General features: G+C 49.1%; 1 protein-coding gene across 2 annotated transcripts in view; it reads right to left on the bottom strand.

The window, feature by feature from the left end:
• LOC106594253 (serine/threonine-protein kinase TBK1) overlaps positions 1-22,500 on the bottom strand; it is a 65,012-nt gene that overhangs the window by 21,359 nt on the left and 21,153 nt on the right. For both annotated transcript variants that reach the window (XM_045712070.1, XM_045712069.1), the window contains exons 5-13: positions 20,250-20,431; positions 19,180-19,340; positions 14,023-14,133; positions 13,409-13,588; positions 6,843-7,039; positions 4,804-4,862; positions 3,802-3,893; positions 2,803-2,904; positions 749-830 (exon numbers count right to left, since the gene is read on the bottom strand). In XM_045712070.1, coding sequence (XP_045568026.1) covers positions 749-830; positions 2,803-2,904; positions 3,802-3,893; positions 4,804-4,862; positions 6,843-7,039; positions 13,409-13,588; positions 14,023-14,133; positions 19,180-19,340; positions 20,250-20,431 — 1,166 coding nt within the window. The remainder of the gene's footprint in view (positions 1-748; positions 831-2,802; positions 2,905-3,801; positions 3,894-4,803; positions 4,863-6,842; positions 7,040-13,408; positions 13,589-14,022; positions 14,134-19,179; positions 19,341-20,249; positions 20,432-22,500) is intronic.

The raw sequence follows: 22,500 nt of genomic DNA, 5'->3' as shown, positions 1-22,500 counted from the left end.
CTGTGATAGGTTAGCAGCCAGGGGCGGGACCAGAGGGAACAGAGGCTGAGTGATAGGTTAGCAGCTAGGGGCGGGACCAGAGGGAACAGAGGTTGTGATAGGTTAGCAGCCAGGGGCGGGACCAGAGGCTGTGATAGGTTAGCAGCCAGGGGCGGGACCAGAGGCTGTGATAGGTTAGCAGCCAGGGGCGGGACCAGAGGGAACAGAGGCTGTGATAGGTTAGCAGCCAGGGGCGGGACCAGAGGCTGTGATAGGTTAGCAGCCAGGGGCGGGACCAGAGGCTGTGATAGGTTAGCAGCCAGGGGCGGGACCAGAGGGACCAGAGGCTGTGATAGGTTAGCAGCCAGGGGCGGGGCCAGAGGGACCAGAGGCTGTGATAGGTTAGCAGCCAGGGGCGGGACCAGAGGCTGTGATAGGTTAGCAGCCAGGGGCGGGACCAGAGGGACCAGAGGCTGTGATACGTTAGCAGCCAGGGGCGGGACCAGAGGCCGCTGTGATAGGTTAGCAGCCAGAGGACCAGAGGCTTGATAGGTTAGCAGCCAGGGGCGGGACCAGAGGCTGTGATAGGTTAGCAGCCAGGGGCGGGACCAGAGGGACCAGAGGCTGAGTGATAGGTTAGCAGCCAGGGGCGGGACCAGAGGGACCAGAGGCTGTGATAGGTTAGCAGTCAGGGGCGGGACCAGAGGGACCAGAGGCTGTGATAGGTTAGCAGCCAGGGGCGGGACCAGAGGGACCAGAGGAAACTTACCAGGACTATTTTCTTCCTCATGTCTGAGATCTCATCGTATTCTGACGATGACAACATATTGGCCCGCATTAACACCTCGTACCTGGGAGAGGAAACGACAACACCGCATTAACACCTCGTACCTGGGAGAGGAAACGACAACACCGCATTAACACCTCGTACCTGGGAGAGGAAACGACAACATATTGGCCCGCATTAACACCTCGTACCTGGGAGAGGAAACGACAACACCGCATTAACACCTCGTACCTGGGAGAGGAAACGACAACACCGCATTAACACCTCGTACCTGGGAGAGGAAACGACAACATATTGGCCCGCATTAACACCTCGTACCTGGGAGAGGAAACGACAACATATTGGCCCGCATTAACACCTCGTACCTGGGAGAGGAAACGACAACATATTGGCCCGCATTAACACCTCGTACCTGGGAGAGGAGACGACAACACCGCATTAACACCTCGTACCTGGGAGAGGAAACGACAACATATTGGCCCACATTAACACCTCGTACCTGGGAGAGGCAACGACAACATATTGGCCCGTATTAACACCTCGTACCTGGAAGAGGGAATGACAACATATTGGCCCCGCATTAACACCTCGTACCTGGGAGAGGCAACGACAACATATTGGCCCGTATTAACACCTCGTACCTGGAAGAGGTGACAACGACAACATATTGGCCCGCATTAACACCTCGTACCTGGGAGAGGAAACGACAACATATTGGCCCGTATTAACACCTCGTACCTGGGAGAGGAGACGACGACAACATATTGGCCCGCATTAACACCTCGTACCTGGGAGAGGCAACGACAACATATTGGCCCGCATTAACACCTCGTACCTGGGAGAGGCGACGACAACATATTGGCCCGTATTAACACCTCGTACCTGGGAGAGGAGACGACGACAACATATTGGCCCGCATTAACACCTCGTACCTGGGAGAGGAAACGACAACATATTGGCCCGTATTAACACCTTGTACCTGGGAGAGGAAACGACAACATATTGGCCCGCATTAACACCTCGTACCTGGGAGAGGTAACGACAACATATTGGCCCGTATTAACACCTCGTACCTGGGAGAGGAAACGACAACATATTGGCCCGCATTAACACCTCGTACCTGGGAGAGGAAACGACAACATATTGGCCCGCATTAACACCTCGTAGCTGGGAGAGGAGACGACAACACCGCATTAACACCTCGTACCTGGGAGAGGAAACGACAACATATTGGCCCGCATTAACACCTCGTACCTGGGAGAGGCAACGACAACATATTGGCCCGTATTAACACCTCGTACCTGGAAGAGGAGACGACGACAACATATTGGCCCGCATTAACACCTCGTACCTGGGAGAGGTGACGACAACATATTGGCCCATATTAACACCTCGTACCTGGGAGAGGAAACGACAACATATTGGCCCGCATTAACACCTCGTACCTGGGAGAGGAAACGACAACATATTGGCCCGCATTAACACCTCGTACCTGGGAGAGGGAACAACAACATATTGGCCCGTATTAACACCTCGTACCTGGGAAAGGAAACGACAACACCGCATTAACACCTCGTACCTGGGAGAGGGAACGACAACATATTGGTCCGCATTAACACCTCGTACCTGGGAGAGGAAACGACAACATATTGGCCCGTATTAACACCTCGTACCTGGGAGAGGAAACGACAACATATTGGCCCGTATTAACACCTCGTACCTGGGAGAGGAGACGACAACATATTGGCCCGTATTAACACCTCGTACCTGGGAGAGGCGACGACAACATATTGGCCCGCATTAACACCTCGTACCTGGGAGAGGAGACGACAACATATTGGCCCGTATTAACACCTCGTACCTGGGAGAGGAGACGACAACATATTGGCCCGTATTAACACCTCGTACCTGGGAGAGGAGACGACAACATATTGGCCCGTATTAACACCTCGTACCTGGGAGAGGAGACGACAACAACAAACCTCTGAGGAGCTGGAGGGGAAAAAGCGTCAAAACAAATGAAAGTGTTTACTCACAGCTGCTCTGTCCTCTCCAGGATCTGAGTGCAGTAGTGGCAGATGTGGATGACCTCTGATTTCTTATGTACCATCTCGCTGTAGTCCTCCTTCATTAACTCACTGAGACAGAGAGACACATTCACTCATTAACCAGGGTACCAGGTGAACAGTGTACCAGTTGACAGAGGAGTACCAGGTGAACCAGTTGACAGAGGGGTACCAGGTGAACAGTGTACCAGCTGACAGATGGGTACCAGGTGAACACTGTACCAGTTTACAGAGGGTTGCCATGGGGAACAGTGTACCAGCTGACAGATGGGTACCAGGTGAACAGTGAACCAGTTGACAGAGGGGTACCAGGTGAACCAGCTGACAGAGGGGTACCAGGTGAACAGTGAACCAGTTGACAGAGAGGTACCAGGTGAACAGTGAACCAGTTGACAGAGGGCTACCAGGTGAACAGTGTACCAGTTGACAGATGGGTACCAGGTGAACCAGTTGACAGATGGGTACCAGGTGAACAGTGTACCAGTTGACAGAGGGGTACCAGGTGAACCAGTTGACAGAGGGTTACCAGGTGAACAGTGTACCAGTTGACAGAGGGGTACCAGGTGAACAGTGTACCAGCTGACAGAGGGGTACCAGGTCAACCAGTTATTAGAGTTGTACCAGGTGAACCAGTTGACAGAGAGGTACCAGGTGAACAGTGTACCAGTTGACAGAGGGGTACCTGGTGAACCAGTTGACAGAGGGTTACCAGGTGAATAGTGTACCAGTTGACAGAGGGTTACCAGGTGAACAGTGAACCAGTTGACAGAGGGGTACCAGGTGAACCAGTTGACAGAGGGGTACCAGGTGAACAGTGTACCAGCTGACAGAGGGGTATACCAGGTGAACAGTGAACCAGTTGACAGAGGGGTATACCAGGTGAACAGTGAACCAGCTGACAGATGGGTATACCAGGTGAATGTGCTGGTTGTGTGGTGCATGGTAAGGTTTTGAGTTATCAGGACTTACATTAGTCCCCTGACTCCCTTCCTGACCAGCTCCTGGCAAACCAACAGGGAGTCTGAAGTCTTCCACAGGTGGCCCACATCTCCTGCAAACGTCTGGACAACGGAGGAAGAGATATTAGGATATTAGTTAGGGGCACCACACACACACCATCCTCCTCCTCCTATGGACACATAGCTTCTATTTTGGGGGAGGGGAGGGGGGGTCATAGGTTAGCAGTGTGGTTAAGGTTAGGATTAAAATCAGATCGTGTGGCTGTGCCAGCGAGCGGACCACGCTGCAGAGCTACCTCCAGAACACGAGTCATCTCAATAAATGCCAACCCTGCCCATGTTGAGCTACATGTTGTTTTGTGGCTTTACTCAGGGTGAGAGAGTCATAATATATAGTTACCATGGCATAGCTGGCATAATATATAGTTACCATGGCATAGCTGGCATAATATATAGTTACCATGGCATAGCTGGCATAATATACAGTTACCATGGCATAGCTGGCATAATATATAGTTACCTTGGCATAGCTGGCATAATATACAGTTACCATGGCATAGCTGGCATAATATATAGTTACCTTGGCATAGCTGGCATTATATTTAGTTACCTTGGCATAGCTGGCATTATATTTAGTTACCATGGCATAGCTGGCATTATATTTAGTTACCTTGGCATAGCTGGCATTATATTTAGTTACCTTGGCATAGCTGGCATTATATTTAGTTACCTTGGCATAGCTGGCATTATATTTAGTTACCTTGGCATAGCTGGCATTATATTTAGTTACCTTGGCATAGCTGGCATTATATTTAGTTACCTTGGCATAGCTGGCATTATATTTAGTTACCTTGGCATAGCTGGCATTATATTTAGTTACCTTGGCATAGCTGGCATTATATTTAGCATTACATTTAGTTACCTTGGCATAGCTGGCATTATATTTAGTTACCTTGGCATAGCTGGCATTATATTTAGTTACCTTGGCATAGCTGGCATTATATTTAGTTACCTTGGCATAGCTGGCATCCAGGTCCAGGTCGTAGCGAGGCTGGACTTTAGGAGGACTCGCTGTGGAGATCGATAGAGAGACTGAGATTAACAACAGAGACAGATTGCCTGTCTGTCAACCTCGGTCCCTGCCTGTCTGTCTGTCTGTCTGTCTGTCTGTCAACCTCAGTCTCTGTCTGTCAACCTCAGTCTCTGTCTGTCAACCTCAGTCTCTGTCTGTCAACCTCAGTCTCTGTCTGTCTGTCTGTCTGTCTGTCAACCTCAGTCTCTGTCTGTCTGTCTGTCTGTCTGTCAACCTCAGTCTCTGTCTGTCTGTCTGTCTGTCTGTCTGTCTGTCTGTCTGTCTGTCTGTCTGTCAACCTCAGTCTCTGTCTGTCTGTCTGTCTGTCAACCTCAGTCTCTGTCTGTCAACCTCAGTCTCTGTCTGTCAACCTCAGTCTCTGTCTGTCAACCTCAGTCTCTGTCTGTCTGTCTGTCTGTCTGTCTGTCTGTCTGTCTGTCTGTCTGTCAACCTCAGTCTCTGTCTGTCTGTCTGTCTGTCTGTCTGTCAACCTCAGTCTCTGTCTGTCTGTCTGTCTGTCTGTCTGTCTGTCTGTCTGTCTGTCTGTCTGTCAACCTCAGTCTCTGTCAACCTCAAGTCTCTGTCTGTCTGTCAACCTCAGTCTCTGTCTGTCTGTCAACCTCAAGTCTCTGTCTGTCTGTCAACCTCAAGTCTCTGCCTGTCTGTCAACCTCAGTCTCTGTCTGTCTGTCAACCTCAAGTCTCTGTCTGTCTGTCAACCTCAAGTCTCTGCCTGTCTGTCAACCTCAAGTCTCTGCCTGTCTGTCAACCTCAGTCTCTGCCAACCTCAGTCTCTGTCTGTCTGTCAACCTCAGTCTCTGTCTGTCTGTCTGTCTGTCTGTCTGTCTGTCTGTCTGTCTGTCTGTCTGTCTGTCTGTCTGTCTGTCTGTCTCCCCCTAAAGGGAATATCTGTCTGTGTCCCGCAGCACAAATACAGGAAACATCGAAGGGCTGAACACTATAAAAACACAACATGCAACAATTTCAAAGATTTTTTTTTAGAAGGAAATCAGGTCAATTTAAATAAATTCATTAGGTCCTAATCTATGGATTTCACATGACTGGGAATACAGATATTCATCTGTTGGTCACAGATACTTTACAATAAAACGTAGAGGAGTGGATCAGAAAAACCAGTCAGTATCTGGTGGGATCACTATTTGCCTCATGCAGCGAAACACATCTCCTTCACATCGAGTCGATCAGGCTGTTGATTGTGGTCCTGTTTGGATGTTGTCCCCACCTCGTCTTCGACGGCTGTGTGAAGTTGTTGGATATTGGGCGGGAACTGGAAACACGCTGTCGTACACGTTCGATTCCAGAGCATCCCAAACATGCTCAACGGGGTGTGACATGTCTGGTGGAGTACGCAGGTCGTGGAAGAACTGGGATATTTTCAGCTCCTTGCGCCATGGAGGCGATGGTTGCAGATGTCGTCCCGGTATCTTCTGTGCGTTCAACTTGCCATCAATAAAATGTAATTGTGTTGGTTGTTCGTAGCTTTATGCCCGGCCATACCATAACCCCATCATGAGGCAGTCTGTTCACAACGCCGTCTACCCGGGGGACGGTCGAAAACCGGGATTCATCCGTGAAGAACACACTTCTCCGGCGTACCAGAGGGCATCGGAAGGTAAACGTTTTGGCCAACGAAAGTTGATTACGAACCCGGAACTGCAGTCAGTTATATTGTCAAAGGAGAAATGCTAAGAAACAGGGATTGAAACGGGATAGAAACAGGATAGAAACAGGATAGAAACAGGATAGAAACAGGATAGAAACAGGGATGTAAAAAACAGATATGGAAACAAATTTGTGCCCAAAATGTGAGAGAAATAATATTTTTGATGCGTACGGAACATTTCTGGGATCTTTTATTTCAGCTGATGAACCATGGGACCAACACTTTCACACGTTGTCTGTATTTGTGTTCAGTCTAAATCCCATTTCCGGACTGACGCTAATAATACAGACTCTTACGGTCTTCGAAGATGAGCCCCACTGTCGCCACGGACTCTCTGCTCAGCAGCATGATGGGATTGTCTCTGGAGGTCCTCGGGAAGGTCTGGGCTTGGCGGTTGGGCTCAAGCTGCAGGCGACGCCCCTCGTACAGGAGCTCCTGGTTGTGGACCGGGATGCTGCACCGACGAGACAACAGCTCCTGGAAGAGAGTCGCCCTGGGGGGGGGGGGGGGGGGAGAGAGAGAGGTCAGAGGTTAAGGGTCAGCCGATATCTCTCGGAGCAGCACGGTCCTGTGGACAGAGGGAGGATCTGCAGTTTACAGAGAAAAGTAATTACTCGGTGTGTATGGTCAGTCGTTATATTTCTCCTATTTTTAAACAGATGAATAGTCTGCCAACCAGAGTCTGTCATTATCAGCGGTGACCCTAAAGGCACACCTGTATTTGGGGAGTTTCTCCCATTCTTCTCTGCAGATCCTCTCAAGCTCTGTCAGGTTGGATTGGGGAGCGTCGCTGCACAGCTATTTTCACGTCTCTCCAGAGATGTTCGATCGGGTTCAAGTCCGGGCTCTGGCTGGGCCACTCAAGGACATTGAGACTTGTCCCGAAGCCACTCCTGCATTGTCTTGGCTGTGTGCTTAAGGTCGTTGTCCTGTTGGAAGGTGAACCTTCGCCCCCAGTCTGAGGTCCTGAACGCTCTGGAGCAGGTTTTCATTAAGGATTCTCTCTGTACTTTGCTACGCCAGTCCCTGCCGCTGAAAAACATCCCCACAGCATGATGCTGCCACCACCATGCTTCACCGAAGGGATGGTGCCAGGTTTCCTCCAGACGTGACGCTTGGCATTCAGGTCAAAGAGTTCAATCTTGGTTTCATCAGACCAGAGAATCTTGTTTCTCATGGTCTGAGTCCTTTAGGTGCCTTTTTGGTAAACTCCAAGCGGGCTGTCATGTGCCTTTTACTGAGGAGTGGCTTCCGTCCAGCCACTCTACCATAAAGGCCTGATTGGTGGAGTGCTGCAGAGACGGTTGTCTTTCTGGAATGTGCTAAAATTTCTAAAAACACATTTTTGCTTTGTCATTATGGGGTACCGTGTAGATTGATGAGGGGAAAAAAAGATTTTATACATTTTAGAATGAGGCTGTAATGTATTGTACTGGTGGATGTGGTGGAGACTCACGTATTGTACTGGTGGATGTAGTGGAGACTCACGTATTGTACTGGTAGATGTAGACGTAGTGGAGACTCACGTATTGTACTGGTAGATGTAGTGGAGACTCACGTATTGTACTGGTAGATGTAGACGTAGTGGAGACTCACGTATTGTACTGGTGGATGTAGATGTAGTGGAGACTCACGTATTGTACTGGTGGATGTAGTGGAGACTCACGTATTGTACTGGTGGATGTAGATGTAGTGGAGATTCACGTATTGTACTGGTGGATGTAGTGGAGACTCACGTATTGTACTGGTGGATGTAGTGGAGACTCACGTATTGTACTGGTGGATGTAGTGGAGACTCACGTATTGTACTGGTAGATGTAGTGGAGACTCACGTATTGTACTGGTGGATGTAGATGTAGTGGAGACTCACGTATTGTACTGGTGGATGTAGATGTAGTGGAGACTCACGTATTGTACTGGTAGATGTGGATGTAGTGGAGACTCACGTATTGTACTGGTGGATGTAGATGTAGTGGAAACTCACGTATTGTACTGGTGGATGTAGATGTAGTGGAGACTCACGTATTGTACTGGTAGATGTAGTGGAGACTCACGTATTGTACTGGTGGATGTAGATGTAGTGGAGACTCACGTATTGTACTGGTGGATGTAGTGGAGACTCACGTATTGTACTGGTGGATGTAGTGGAGACTCACGTATTGTACTGGTGGATGTAGATGTAGTGGAGACTCACGTATTGTACTGGTGGATGTAGATGTAGTGGAGACTCACGTATTGTACTGGTGGATGTAGTGGAGACTCACGTATTGTACTGGTGGATGTAGTGGAGACTCACGTATTGTACTGGTGGATGTAGATGTAGTGGAGATTCACGTATTGTACTGGTGGATGTAGTGGAGACTCACGTATTGTACTGGTGGATGTAGATGTAGTGGAGACTCACGTATTGTACTGGTAGATGTGGATGTAGTGGAGACTCACGTATTGTACTGGTGGATGTAGATGTAGTGGAAACTCACGTATTGTACTGGTGGATGTAGATGTAGTGGAGACTCACGTATTGTACTGGTGGATGTAGATGTAGTGGAGACTCACGTATTGTACTGGTAGATGTAGTGGAGACTCACGTATTGTACTGGTGGATGTAGTGGAGACTCACGTATTGTACTGGTGGATGTAGATGTAGTGGAGACTCACGTATTGTACTGGTGGATGTAGTGGAGACTCACGTATTGTACTGGTGGATGTAGATGTAGTGGAGACTCACGTATTGTACTGGTGGATGTAGATGTAGTGGAGACTCACGTATTGTACTGGTGGATGTAGTGGAGACTCACGTATTGTACTGGTGGATGTAGATGTAGTGGAGACTCACGTATTGTACTGGTGGATGTAGATGTAGTGGAGACTCACGTATTGTACTGGTGGATGTAGATGTAGTGGAGACTCACGTATTGTACTGGTGGATGTAGATGTAGTGGAGACTCACGTATTGTACTGGTGGATGTAGATGTAGTGGAGACTCACGTATTGTACTGGTGGATGTAGATGTAGTGGAGACTCACGTATTGTACTGGTAGATGTAGTGGAGACTCACGTATTGTACTGGTGGATGTAGTGGAGACTCACGTATTATACTGGTGGATGTAGATGTAGTGGAGACTCACGTATTGTACTGGTGGATGTAGTGGAGACTCACGTATTGTACTGGTGGATGTAGTGGAGACTCACGTATTATACTGGTGGATGTAGATGTAGTGGAGACTCACGTATTGTACTGGTGGATGTAGTGGAGACTCACGTATTGTACTGGTGGATGTAGATGTAGTGGAGACTCACGTATTGTACTGGTGGATGTAGTGGAGACTCACGTATTGTACTGGTGGATGTAGATGTAGTGGAGACTCACGTATTGTACTGGTGGATGTAGATGTAGTGGAGACTCACGTATTGTACTGGTGGATGTAGATGTAGTGGAGACTCACGTATTGTACTGGTGGATGTAGATGTAGTGGAGACTCACGTATTGTACTGGTGGATGTAGTGGAGACTCACGTATTGTACTGGTGGATGTATATGTAGTGGAGACTCACGTATTGTACTGGTGGATGTAGATGTAGCGGAGACTCACGTATTGTACTGGTAGATGTAGCGGAGACTCACGTATTGTACTGGTGGATGTAGATATAGTGGAGACTCACGTATTGTACTGGTGGATGTAGTGGAGACTCACCTATTGTACTGGTGGATGTAGATGTAGTGGAGACTCACGTATTGTACTGGTGGATGTAGATGTAGTGGAGACTCACGTATTGTACTGGTAGATGTGGATGTAGTGGAGACTCACGTATTGTACTGGTGGATGTAGATGTAGTGGAAACTCACGTATTGTACTGGTGGATGTAGATGTAGTGGAGACTCACGTATTGTACTGGTGGATGTAGATGTAGTGGAGACTCACGTATTGTACTGGTAGATGTAGTGGAGACTCACGTATTGTACTGGTGGATGTAGTGGAGACTCACGTATTGTACTGGTGGATGTAGATGTAGTGGAGACTCACGTATTGTACTGGTGGATGTAGTGGAGACTCACGTATTGTACTGGTGGATGTAGATGTAGTGGAGACTCACGTATTGTACTGGTGGATGTAGATGTAGTGGAGACTCACGTATTGTACTGGTGGATGTAGTGGAGACTCACGTATTGTACTGGTGGATGTAGATGTAGTGGAGACTCACGTATTGTACTGGTGGATGTAGATGTAGTGGAGACTCACGTATTGTACTGGTGGATGTAGATGTAGTGGAGACTCACGTATTGTACTGGTGGATGTAGATGTAGTGGAGACTCACGTATTGTACTGGTGGATGTAGATGTAGTGGAGACTCACGTATTGTACTGGTGGATGTAGATGTAGTGGAGACTCACGTATTGTACTGGTAGATGTAGTGGAGACTCACGTATTGTACTGGTGGATGTAGTGGAGACTCACGTATTATACTGGTGGATGTAGATGTAGTGGAGACTCACGTATTGTACTGGTGGATGTAGTGGAGACTCACGTATTGTACTGGTGGATGTAGATGTAGTGGAGACTCACGTATTGTACTGGTGGATGTAGATGTAGTGGAGACTCACGTATTGTACTGGTGGATGTAGTGGAGACTCACGTATTGTACTGGTGGATGTAGATGTAGTGGAGACTCACGTATTGTACTGGTGGATGTAGATGTAGTGGAGACTCACGTATTGTACTGGTGGATGTAGATGTAGTGGAGACTCACGTATTGTACTGGTGGATGTAGATGTAGTGGAGACTCACGTATTGTACTGGTGGATGTAGTGGAGACTCACGTATTGTACTGGTGGATGTATATGTAGTGGAGACTCACGTATTGTACTGGTGGATGTAGATGTAGCGGAGACTCACGTATTGTACTGGTAGATGTAGCGGAGACTCACGTATTGTACTGGTGGATGTAGATATAGTGGAGACTCACGTATTGTACTGGTGGATGTAGTGGAGACTCACCTATTGTACTGGTGGATGTAGATGTAGTGGAGACTCACGTATTGTACTGGTGGATGTAGATGTAGTGGAGACTCACGTATTGTACTGGTAGATGTAGTGGAGACTCACGTATTGTACTGGTAGATGTAGTGGAGACTCACGTATTGTACTGGTGGATGTAGTGGAGACTCACGTATTGTACTGGTGGATGTAGTGGAGACTCACGTATTGTACTGGTGGATGTAGATGTAGTGGAGACTCACGTATTGTACTGGTGGATGTAGATGTAGTGGAGACTCACGTATTGTACTGGTGGATGTGGATGTAGTGGAGACTCACGTATTGTACTGGTGGATGTAGATGTAGTGGAGACTCACGTATTGTACTGGTAGATGTAGTGGAGACTCACGTATTGTACTGGTAGATGTAGTGGAGACTCACGTATTGTACTGGTGGATGTAGATGTAGCGGAGACTCACGTATTGTACTGGTAGATGTAGTGGAGACTCACGTATTGTACTGGTGGATGTAGATGTAGTGGAGACTCACGTATTGTACTGGTGGATGTAGATGTAGTGGAGACTCACGTATTGTACTGGTGGATGTAGATGTAGTGGAGACTCACGTATTGTACTGGTGGATGTAGATGTAGTGGAGACTCACGTATTGTACTGGTGGATGTAGATGTAGTGGAGACTCACGTATTGTACTGGTAGATGTAGATGTAGTGGAGACTCACGTATTGTACTGGTGGATGTAGATGTAGTGGAGACTCACGTATTGTACTGGTGGATGTAGATGTAGTGGAGACTCACGTATTGTACTGGTGGATGTAGATGTAGTGGAGACTCACGTATTGTACTGGTGGATGTAGTGGAGACTCACGTATTGTACTGGTGGATGTAGATGTAGTGGAGACTCACGTATTGTACTGGTGGATGTAGATGTAGTGGAGACTCACGTATTGTACTGGTGGATGTGGATGTAGTGGAGACTCACGTATTGTACTGGTGGATGTAGATGTAGTGGAGACTCACGTATTGTACTGGTAGATGTAGTGGAGACTCACGTATTGTACTGGTAGATGTAGTGGAGACTCACGTATTGTACTGGTGGATGTAGATGTAGCGGAGACTCACGTATTGTACTGGTAGATGTAGTGGAGACTCACGTATTGTACTGGTGGATGTAGATGTAGTGGAGACTCACGTATTGTACTGGTGGATGTAGATGTAGTGGAGACTCACGTATTGTACTGGTGGATGTAGATGTAGTGGAGACTCACGTATTGTACTGGTGGATGTAGATGTAGTGGAGACTCACGTATTGTACTGGTGGATGTAGATGTAGTGGAGACTCACGTATTGTACTGGTGGATGTAGATGTAGTGGAGACTCACGTATTGTACTGGTGGATGTAGATGTAGTGGAGACTCACGTATTGTACTGGTGGATGTAGATGTAGTGGAGACTCACGTATTGTACTGGTGGATGTAGATGTAGTGGAGACCCACGTATTGTACTGGTGGATGTAGATGTAGTGGAGACTCACGTATTGTACTGGTGGATGTAGATGTAGTGGAGACTCACGTATTGTACTGGTGGATGTAGATGTAGTGGAGACTCACGTATTGTACTGGTGGATGTAGATGTAGTGGAGACTCACGTATTGTACTGGTGGATGTAGATGTAGTGGAGACTCACGTATTGTACTGGTGGATGTAGATGTAGTGGAGACTCACGTATTGTACTGGTGGATGTAGATGTAGTGGAGACTCACGTATTGTACTGGTGGATGTAGATGTAGTGGAGACTCACGTATTGTACTGGTGGATGTAGATGTAGTGGAGACTCACGTATTGTACTGGTGGATGTAGTGGAGACTCACGTATTGTACTGGTGGATGTAGATGTAGTGGAGAGTAGCCTGCTGTAGACTGAAGACCAACACCACGGTGCGATGCAGGATATCACTGGTCTCAGCGAAGAACTGGTCAAAGCCCCAACACTTCTCCTGGTCAGCCTCCAAGATGTTGGCTAGGACTGGGGTCAGCAAGCTCTGGAGGCCCCTGGAGGAGAGAGGTCAGAGGTTAGAGTGGGGTCAGCAAGCTCTGGAGGCCCCTGGAGGAGAGAGAGAGATCAGAGGTTAGAGGTTAGACTGGGGTCAGCAAGCTCTGGAGGCCCCTGGAGGAGAGAGAGAGAGAGAGAGGTCAGGGGTTAGCCTCCAAGATGTTGGCTAGGACTGGGGTCAGCAGGCTCTGGAGGCCCCTGGAGGAGAGAGAGAGAGGTCAGAGGTTAGCCTCCAAGATGTTGGCTAGGACTGGGGTCAGCAGGCTCTGGAGGCCCCTGGAGAAGAGAGTTCAGGGGTTAGAGGTTAGGAGTTAGGGGGTAGAGGTTAGGGGTCAGGGGTTAGAGGTCAGGGGTTAGGGGGTAGAGATCAGGGGGTAGAGGTCAGGGGTTAGAGGTCAGGGGTTAGAGGTCAGGGCTAGACTAGAGGACGTACTTGGACAGGTTGCAGGAGACGGGCATCTCCGTGCTCCACTCAATCTTCCCGTTCTCAAACTTCTGCTGCCCTGAGACGGTTCCTGAGGGCTTCTCTGTGATGATTTTATACCTGTTGGGGAGAGACAGGACAACGCCGTCACTCTACACAACCATCGATCACCTAGACAAACATCTCATCTCACTTTCCACATGCTGTCCCACCTGTTATACCTGATGGGGAGAGACAGGACAACGCCATCACTCTACACAACCATCGATCACCTAGACAAACATCTCATCTCACTTTCCACATGCTGTCCCACCTGTTATACCTGATGGGGAGAGACAGGACAACGCCATCACTCTACACAACCATCGATCACCTAGACAAACATCTCATCTCACTTTCCACATGCTGTTACACCTGTCCCATCTGTAAAACCTGTCCTACCTGTCCTACCGGTTCCGCTTGTCCTACCTGCCCTACCTGTCCTACCGGTCACACCTGTCCCACCTGTCACACCTGTCATGCCTGTCCCACCCGTCCACCTGTCACGCCCGCCACCTGTCCCACCTGTTTACCTGTCCCACCTGTTTTACCTGTCCCGCCTGTTTTGCCTGTCAAACCTGTCCCACCTGCCCCATTTGTTTTACCTGTCCAACCTGTGACACCTATCCTGCCTGTCCCAGCTGTCCCACATGGACACATGTCCCACCTGTTACCTGTCCCACATGGACACGTCCCACCTGTTTTACCTGTCCCAGCTGTGATACATGTCCTACCTGTCCCACCTGTCCACCGCTTCCACCTGTCTCACCTGTCCCATGTGTCACACATGTCCCTCCTGCTCTACCTGTCCTACCTGTCCCACCTGTCCCACCTGTCCACATGTTTACCTGTCCCACCTGTTTTACCTGTCCCAATGGACTTCCAAGGAGCCACTCCTCTCCTATTTTGTGCGTTATTGGACAGGAAATGGGTCCAGAGGAAAGAGGTCCTGAACTGCAGCAGCAGTAGCTATATACAGTACATTCAGAAAGTATTCAGACCTCTTTGACTTCTTCCACATTTTGTTACGTTACAGCCTTATTCTAAAATGGATTCAATATTTTTTTTCCCCCTCTTCAATCTACACACAATACCCCATAATGACATCACAATACCCCATAATGACATCACAACACCCCATAATGACATCACAACACCCCGTAATGACATCACAATACCCCATAATGACATCACAACACCCCATAATGACATCACAATACCCCATAATGACATCACAATACCCCATAATGACATCACAATACCCCATAATGACATCACAATACCCCATAATGACATCACAATACCCCATAATGACATCACAATACCCCATAATGACATCACAATACCCCATAATGACATCACAACACCCCATAATGACATCACAATACCCCGTAATGACATCACAATACCCCATAATGGCAAAGCAAAAACAGTTTTTTGTACATTTTTGTAAATGTATTAAAATAAAATAAAATGAAATATCACATTTACATAAGTATTCAGACCCTTTACTCAGTACTTTGTTGAAGCACCTTTGGCAGTGATTACAGCCTTGAGTCTTCTTGGGTATGACGCTACAAGCTTGGCACACCTGTGTTTGGGTGAGTTTCTCCCATTCTTCTCTGCAGATCCTCTCAAGCTCTGTCAGGTTGGATGGGGAGCGTCGCTGCACAGCTATTTTCAGGTCTCTCCAGAGATGTTCGATCGGGTTCAAGTCCGGACTCTGGCTGGGCCACTCAAGGACATTCAGAGAGTTGTCTCAAAGCAACACCTTCGTTGTGTTGTTAGGGTCGTTGTCCTGTTGGAAGGTGAACCTTCACCCCCAGTCTGAGGTCCTGAGCGCTCTGGAGCAGGTTTTCATCAGGATCTCTCTGTACCTTGCTCCAATCATCTTTCCCTCGATCCGCTGAAAAACATCCCCACAGCATGATGCTGCCACCACCATGCTTCACCGAAGGGATGGTGCCAGGTTTCCTCCAGACGTGACTCTTGGCATTCAGGCCAAAGAGTTCACTCTTGGTTTCATCAGACCAGAGAATCTTGTTTCTCATGGTCTGAGTCCTTTAGGTGCCTTTTGGCAAACTCCAAGCGGGCTGTCATGTGCCTTTTACTGAGGAGTGGCTTCCGTCTGGCCACTCTACCATAAAGGCCGGATTGGTGGAATGCTGCAGAGATGGTTGTCCTTCTGGAAGGTTCTCCTATTGCCACAGAGGAACTCTGGAGCTCTGTCAGTGACCATCTGGTTCTTGGTCACCTCCCTGACCAAGGCCCTTCTCCTCCGATCGCTTAGTTTGGCCGGGCGGCCAGCTCTAGGAAGAGTCTTGGTGGTTCCAAACTTCTTCCATTTAAGAGTGATGGAGGCCACTGTGTTCTTGGTGACATTCAAGAAGGTACCCTTCCCCAGATCTGTGCCTCGACACAATCCTGTCTCGGAGCTCTACGGACAATCCCTTCAACCTCATGGCTTGGTTTTCGCTCTGACATGCACTGTCAACTGTGGGACCTTATATAGACAGGTGTGTGCTTTTCCAAATCATGTCCAATCAATTGAATTTATCACAGGTGGACTCCAATCAAGTTGTAGAAACATCAAGGATGATCAATGGAAACAGGATGCACCTGAGATCAATATCAAGTCTCACAGCAAAGGATCTGAATACTTAGTTCTTAGACCACCCTAGGTCACTAGGATGTAGTTCTTAGACCACCCTAGGTCACTAGGATGTAGTTCTTAGACCACCCTAGGTCACTAGGATGTAGTTCTTAGACCACCCTAGGTCACCAGGATGCAGTTCTTAGACCACTAGACCACCCTAGGTCACCAGGATGTAGTTCTTAGACCACCCTAGGTCACCAGGATGTAGTTCTTAGACCACTAGACCACCCTAGGTCACCAGGATGTAGTTCTTAGACCACTAGACCACCCTAGGTCACCAGGATGTAGTTCTTAGACCACTAGACCACCCTAGGTCACCAGGATGTAGTTCTTAGACCACTAGACCACCCTAGGTCACCAGGATGTAGTTCTTAGACCACTAGACCACCCTAGGTCACCAGGATGTAGTTCTTAGACCACTAGACCACCCTAGGTCACCAGGATGTAGTTCTTAGACCACCCTAGGTCACCAGGATGTAGTTCTTAGACCACTAGACCACCCTAGGTCACCAGGATGTAGTTCTTAGACCACCCTAGGTCAACAGGATGTAGTTCTTAGACCACCCTAGGTCACCAGGATGTAGTTCTTAGATCACCCTAGGTCACCAGGATGTAGTTCTTAGACCACTAGACCACCCTAGGTCACCAGGATGTAGTTCTTAGATCACCCTAGGTCACCAGGATGTAGTTCTTAGACCACCCTAGGTCAACAGGATGTAGTTCTTAGACCTCCCTAGGTCACCAGGATGTAGTTCTTAGATCACCCTAGGTCACCAGGATGTAGTTCTTAGACCACTAGACCACCCTAGACCACCAGGATGTAGTTCTTAGACCACCCTAGGTCACCAGGATGTAGTTCTTAGACCACTAGACCACCCTAGGTCACCAGGATGTAGTTCTTAGACCACCCTAGATCACCAGGATGTAGTTCTTAGACCACTAGACCACCCTAGGTCACCAGGATGTAGTTCTTAAACCACCCTAGGTCACCAGGATGTAGTTCTTAGACCACCCTAGACCACTAGGATGTAGTTCTTAGATCACCCTAGGTCACCAGGATGTAGTTCTTAGACCACCCTAGGTCACCAGGATGTAGTTCTTAAAACACCCTCGGTCACCAGGATGTAGTTATTAGACCACTAGACCACCCTCGGTCACCAGGATGTAGTTATTAGACCACTAGACCACCCTCGGTCACCAGGATGTAGTTCTTAGACCACTAGACCACCCTCGGTCACCAGGATGTAGTTATTAGACCACTAGACCACCCTCGGTCACCAGGATGTAGTTATTAGACCACCCTAGGTCACCAGGATGTAGTTCTTAAAACACCCTAGGTCACCAGGATGTAGTTCTTAGACCACCCTAGGTCACCAGGATGTAGTTCTTAGACCACTAGACCACCCTAGGTCACCAGGATGTAGTTCTTAGACCACCCTAGGTCACCAGGATGTAGTTCTTAAAACACCCTAGGTCACCAGGATGTAGTTCTTAGATCACCCTAGGTCACCAGGATGTAGTTATTAGACCACTAGACCACCCTAGGTCACCAGGATGTAGTTCTTAGACCACCCTAGGTCACCAGGATGTAGTTCTTAGACCACTAGACCACCCTAGGTCACCAGGATGTAGTTCTTAGACCACTAGACCACCCTAGGTCACCAGGATGTAGTTCTTAGACCACTAGACCACCCTAGGTCACCAGGATGTAGTTATTAGACCACTAGACCACCCTAGGTCACCAGGATGTAGTTCTTAGACCACTAGACCACCCTAGGTCACCAGGATGTAGTTATTAGACCACTAGACCACCCTAGGTCACCAGGATGTAGTTCTTAGACCACCCTAGGTCACCAGGATGTAGTTCTTAGACCACCCTAGGTCACCAGGATGTAGTTCTTAGACCACTAGACCACCCTAGGTCACCAGGATGTAGTTATTAGACCACCCTAGGTCACCAGGATGTAGTTCTTAGACCACCCTAGACCACCCTAGGTCACCAGGATGTAGTTCTTAGACCACTAGACCACCCTAGGTCACCAGGATGTAGTTCTTAGACCACTAGACCACCCTAGACCACCAGGATGTAGTTCTTAGACCACCCTAGGTCACCAGGATGTAGTTCTTAGACCACTAGACCACCCTAGGTCACCAGGATGTAGTTCTTAGACCACTAGACCACCCTAGGTCACCAGGATGTAGTTATTAGACCACTAGACCACCCTAGGTCACCAGGATGTAGTTCTTAGACCACCCTAGGTCACCAGGATGTAGTTCTTAGACCACCCTAGGTCACCAGGATGTAGTTCTTAGACCACCCTAGGTCACCAGGATGTAGTTCTTAGACCACCCTAGACCACCAGGATGTAGTTCTTAGACCACCCTAGGTCACCAGGATGTAGTTCTTAGACCACCCTAGGTCACCAGGATGTAGTTCTTAGACCTCTAGACCACCAGGATGTAGTTCTTACATGACTTCCTTGTTCCTGCGTGGTCCTTCGAAGGGTCTGAAGGGCAGTGACCCGGTGGCAGCGTGGAAGAAGGTCACTCCGATGCTCCACAGATCAACCGTCGCGCCATACTTCTTCTGGTGCTCTTTCCTCAGTACTGCTCGCTCATACATGTCAGGATGCTGTTAGACACACACAGAGAGACACACAGAGAGACACACACACAGAGAGACACACAGAGAGAGAGAGAGAAACACAGAGAGAGAGAACACACAGAGACACACACAGAGAGACACACAGAGAGAGAGAGAGAGAAACACAGAGAGAGAGAACACACAGAGAGACACACAGAGAGAGAGAGAGAAACACAGAGAGAGAGAACACACAGAGAGACACACAGAGAGAGAGAGAGAAACACAGAGAGAGAGACACACAGAGAGACACACAGAGAGACACACAGAGAGAGAGAACACACAGAGAGACACACAGAGAGAGACACACAGAGAGACACACAGAGAGAGAGAACACACAGAGAGACACACAGAGAGAGAAACACACAGAGAGAGACACACACAGAGAGACACACAGAGAGAGAAAGACACACAGAGACACACACAGAGAGACACACACAGAGAGACACACACAGAGAGACACACAGAAACACACTCGTCATGTTGAGCTGGAGTCCATAGCAGATAATTCCTTTAGATGAGTAAAGTGTCCTATCGTAGGTGAGAGGTCAAAACGGCAAGTAGAGGTCAGGAGGTCAGCAGGTCAGGAAGTCAGGAGGTCAGGAAGTCAGGAAGTCAGGAGGTCAGGAGGTCAGCAGGTCAGGAAGTCAGGAGGTCAGCAGGTCAGGAGGTCAGCAGGTCAGGAGGTCAGGAGGTCAGGAAGTCAGGAGGTCAGGAAGTCAGGAGGTCAGCAGGTCAGGAAGTCAGGAGGTCAGGAGGTCAGGAGGTCAGCAGGTCAGGAAGTCAGGAGGTCAGGAGGTCAGGAAGTCAGCAGGTCAGCAGGTCAGGAGGTCAGCAGGTCAGGAGGTCAGCAGGTCAGGAGGTCAGGAGGTCAGGAGGTCAGCAGGTCAGGAGACTCACCAGGTATTCCTCGGTGCCGTAAAGAGAAACAAACTGCTCATCGTCCTCCAGTTCTCTGGCCGCTCCGAAATCGGTCAGCTTGTAGACGGACCTCCCGTCCTCGCCGATGACGCGCATGATGTTTCCCGGTTTGATGTCCCGGTGAACGATACCGTACTCTCTGAGATGGTTCATACCGGCAACTGGTAAAATACAGGACGGGATTATTACATTACCCCCTCCACACACAGTCATTACCCCCTCCACACACAGGACGGGGTTAATACATTACCCCCTCCACACACAGGACGGGGTTAATACATTACCCCCTCCACACACAGTCATTACCCCCTCCACACACAGGACGGGGTTAATACATTACCCCCGCCACACACAGGACGGGGTTAATACATTACCCCCTCCACACACAGGACGGGGTTAATACATTACCCCCTCCACACACAGGACGGGGTTAATACATTACCCCCTCCACACACAGTCATTACCCCCTCCACACACAGGACGGGGTTAATACATTACCCCCGCCACACACAGGACGGGGTTAATACATTACCCCCTCCACACACAGGACGGGGTTAATACATTACCCCCTCCACACACAGTCATTACCCCTCCACACACAGGACGGGGTTAATACATTACCCCCTCCACACACAGTCATTACCCCCTCCACACACAGGACGGGGTTAATACATTACCACCTCCACACACAGGACGGGGTTAATACATTACCCCCGCCACACACAGGACGGGGTTAATACATTACCCCCGCCACACACAGGACGGGGTTAATACATTACCCCCTCCACACACAGGACGGGGTTAATACATTACCCCCTCCACACACAGGACGGGGTTATTACATTACCCCCGCCACACACAGGACGGGGTTATTACATTACCCCCTCCACACACAGTCATTACCCCCTCCACACACAGGACGGGGTTAATACATTACCCCCTCCACACACAGGACGGGGTTATTACATTACCCCCTCCACACACAGGACGGGGTTATTACATTACCCCCTCCACACACAGGACGGGGTTAATACATTACCCCCTCCACACACAGGACGGGGTTAATACATTACCCCCTCCACACACAGGACGGGGTTATTACATTACCCCCGCCACACACAGGACGGGGTTATTACATTACCCCCTCCACACACAGGACGAGGTTAATACATTACCCCCTCCACACACAGGACGGGGTTAATACATTACCCCCTCCACACACAGGACGGGGTTAATACATTACCCCCTCCACACACAGGACGCGGTTATTACATTATCCCCTCCACACACAGGACGGGGTTAATACATTACCCCCTCCACACACAGGACGGGGTTATTACATTACCCCCTCCACACACAGGACGGGGTTATTACATTACCCCCTCCACACACAGTCATTACCCCCTCCACACACAGGACGGGGTTAATACATTACCCCCGCCACACACAGGACGGGGTTAATACATTACCCCCTCCACACACAGGACGGGGTTAATACATTACCCCCTCCACACACAGTCATTACCCCCCTCCACACACAGGACGGGGTTAATACATTACCCCCTCCACACACAGTCATTACCCCTCCACACACAGGACGGGGTTAATACATTACCACCTCCACACACAGGACGGGGTTAATACATTACCCCCGCCACACACAGGACGGGGTTAATACATTACCCCCGCCACACACAGGACGGGGTTAATACATTACCCCCTCCACACACAGGACGGGGTTAATACATTACCCCCTCCACACACAGGACGGGGTTATTACATTACCCCCGCCACACACAGGACGGGGTTATTACATTACCCCTCCACACACAGTCATTACCCCCTCCACACACAGGACGGGGTTAATACATTACCCCCTCCACACACAGGACGGGGTTATTACATTACCCCCTCCACACACAGGACGGGGTTATTACATTACCCCCTCCACACACAGGACGGGGTTAATACATTACCCCCTCCACACACAGGACGGGGTTAATACATTACCCCCTCCACACACAGGACGGGGTTATTACATTACCCCCGCCACACACAGGACGGGGTTATTACATTACCCCCTCCACACACAGGACGAGGTTAATACATTACCCCCTCCACACACAGGACGGGGTTAATACATTACCCCCTCCACACACAGGACGGGGTTAATACATTACCCCCTCCACACACAGGACGCGGTTATTACATTATCCCCTCCACACACAGG

The sequence above is a fragment of the Salmo salar genome, unplaced genomic scaffold, assembly GCF_905237065.1.
Source record: "Salmo salar unplaced genomic scaffold, Ssal_v3.1, whole genome shotgun sequence".
NCBI lineage: Eukaryota > Metazoa > Chordata > Actinopteri > Salmoniformes > Salmonidae > Salmo > Salmo salar.
Note: the sequence above shows the minus strand (reverse complement) of the source record. Positions and strands in the feature narration are given on the sequence as shown.